This window comes from Acyrthosiphon pisum, chromosome A2 (assembly GCF_005508785.2).
Source record: "Acyrthosiphon pisum isolate AL4f chromosome A2, pea_aphid_22Mar2018_4r6ur, whole genome shotgun sequence".
Classification (NCBI taxonomy): Eukaryota; Metazoa; Arthropoda; class Insecta; order Hemiptera; family Aphididae; genus Acyrthosiphon; species Acyrthosiphon pisum.
In genome coordinates this window covers 44,020,560-44,022,637 of record NC_042495.1, presented here as the reverse complement: position 1 = coordinate 44,022,637, position 2,078 = coordinate 44,020,560, and the positions used below count along the sequence as shown (strand labels likewise).

General features: G+C 28.8%; 1 protein-coding gene across 2 annotated transcripts in view; it reads right to left on the bottom strand.

Moving 5' to 3' along the window:
• The window catches only part of LOC100159755, a 7,024-nt gene continuing 4,946 nt past the window's right edge, over positions 1-2,078 (bottom strand). For both annotated transcript variants that reach the window (XM_001948596.4, XM_016808184.1), the window contains 3 exons: positions 1,131-1,374; positions 763-1,068; positions 1-701 (listed from right to left, as the gene is read on the bottom strand). In XM_001948596.4, the coding sequence (XP_001948631.1) occupies positions 550-701; positions 763-1,068; positions 1,131-1,374 (702 nt within the window). In that variant the 3' untranslated portion in view covers positions 1-549. The remainder of the gene's footprint in view (positions 702-762; positions 1,069-1,130; positions 1,375-2,078) is intronic.

Here is a 2,078-nt window from a genome sequence, read left to right as displayed (position 1 = left end):
TTCTGAACAATAACAGTATATTTTTCTATTTTCTATTCGAGAACAAGAACAAAACTTCCTTTGTTTAATTTTTGTACTTTCCAATCACTGGATGTATGATAATGATCTCAATCTTGGTTGATCTTAAAGTATCTCTGATAATTGCCATAATTAATACAATTTCATAATCTAAATATATATATATTTTATCAAAAAGTAGAATACAATATAATTGTGTACATCATAATTTAATGCTATATTTGTAACACTTAATTTTCAGTTCATTAATAAATAATAAATATTAATATGTTTATACTTGAAACGATTAAATTCCGTTTGTTTAAATTTAAATGTCAGAAATCAAAATTGATGTTTTTTCTGTCAATCTTAGTTAACCACACCATTTTTATAACATAAAATATAATATTACTCTAATATTTTTTATGTTGGTAACACTTTGATTGGCTCGAAAAATATTATTTAACTTTACATTTTCATGAAATGTTATATTCAAATATAGGTTATACAATAAAACACATAATAAATAAATACCTATTTAATAGTACCTATCTAAAGTTCTGGCACAGATTTCAATTCATGGCAAAAATTTGATGATGTTTTCATTGCTAAAGTTATACCACTCTTATAGTTGGCCGGTATGACAATATGATCAGTGAATTTGACATTTTCTTTTTCTTCGCGTAAAAGATTTACTACTTGCCCTAAAACAATATTTATTGAATTATTTTGGATGACTTAAACAGAAATTGTCAGTGTATATACCTAACACATTAAACCTATGCCATTGTCGGCTAGGATGTGTGGCCAAGGACATGAGATCTGTTTGAGGAGTCCACCTGGATAATATATCAGCTCTTTTAATCATCAATGAAGATGGTGAAATTAACTGTGGAACTAACGACTCCAAGCTTGAAATGCTCAGTGGATTCGTTAAGTAAATTTGAGCAAATTCTGGACGTAAGGGATTGTATGATATTCCATACACCATTTGGTGGTGCCAACTATCTGGCACAAGAGAAGGTGAAGCATCTACACGTTGGAGATTTAATGTCAATATGGGAACAGCGCCTATAATAATATAAAATGACAACATAATTATAGTTAGCATTTTTTTTAGTTAATATAGCTACCTTTTTTTATCCAAGTGGCAAGCCATGGGGCAAGGCTTATATCCAAATATTGATGAGTAGCAAAGAACCTAGCACTGACTTGTGAATCTGTTACGGTTTCCAATGTTCTAACCAAATCTTGGGGCATGCAACCAGCCACAGCTCGTGATTCCAAGTAGGTAACAAGTGGAGCCGTCTCATCACGTAAACGGGTTCCAATAATTTGAACTATACGGTCTAAATTGAATTGTGTCCTTAGAGCCAACTAAAATATATTAACAATAGTATAATTCATATAATTGATACAATGAATAGTAACTAATAATTAAAATGTCATGTTATAATATTAATATTAATCTATAGTGTATCTATTAGTGAATAGTGGGTCACATTTATTTCAACAAAAACTAAGTTATTCTACATCACCTCAACCCAATTCATTAATAAAATCTTCCGATTCTCTGTTTCAAAACATTGTATTAAAAGAAATTGATCCAGAGATCTGTTATCTTATAAGTTAAAAGTCTAGTTAAACCGGTAAGCAATTATGAAGGGTGAGAGGAATATATCCTGCATCGGTCAAGACTATTTTTTTAATATTTATAATTAGGGCGCGGATTTTTATGTAAATACATATTTTTATTGAATGCAGATATCTTTGTCCTGATTAAAAATAAGCACGTTTCATAACACCCTGAATAAAATGACAATTTTTTATGTTACATATTTTCACATATTTCTAAATATTTAATTAATAAGTACATATTTTGCAAATATTTCATATTTTATAAATGTAGGTACTTATTTAATTTCCAGAAATGTTAAAATTGACCATCTATCGACTTTATCAACGTTGTAAATATTGATTACGACTTTTAATGTACCTACTTGATTTACCATTTATCGACGTCTACCGAATTTATTGACGTCGCGCATAATTTAGCATATATTTTAGCAAATTTTTGTTTT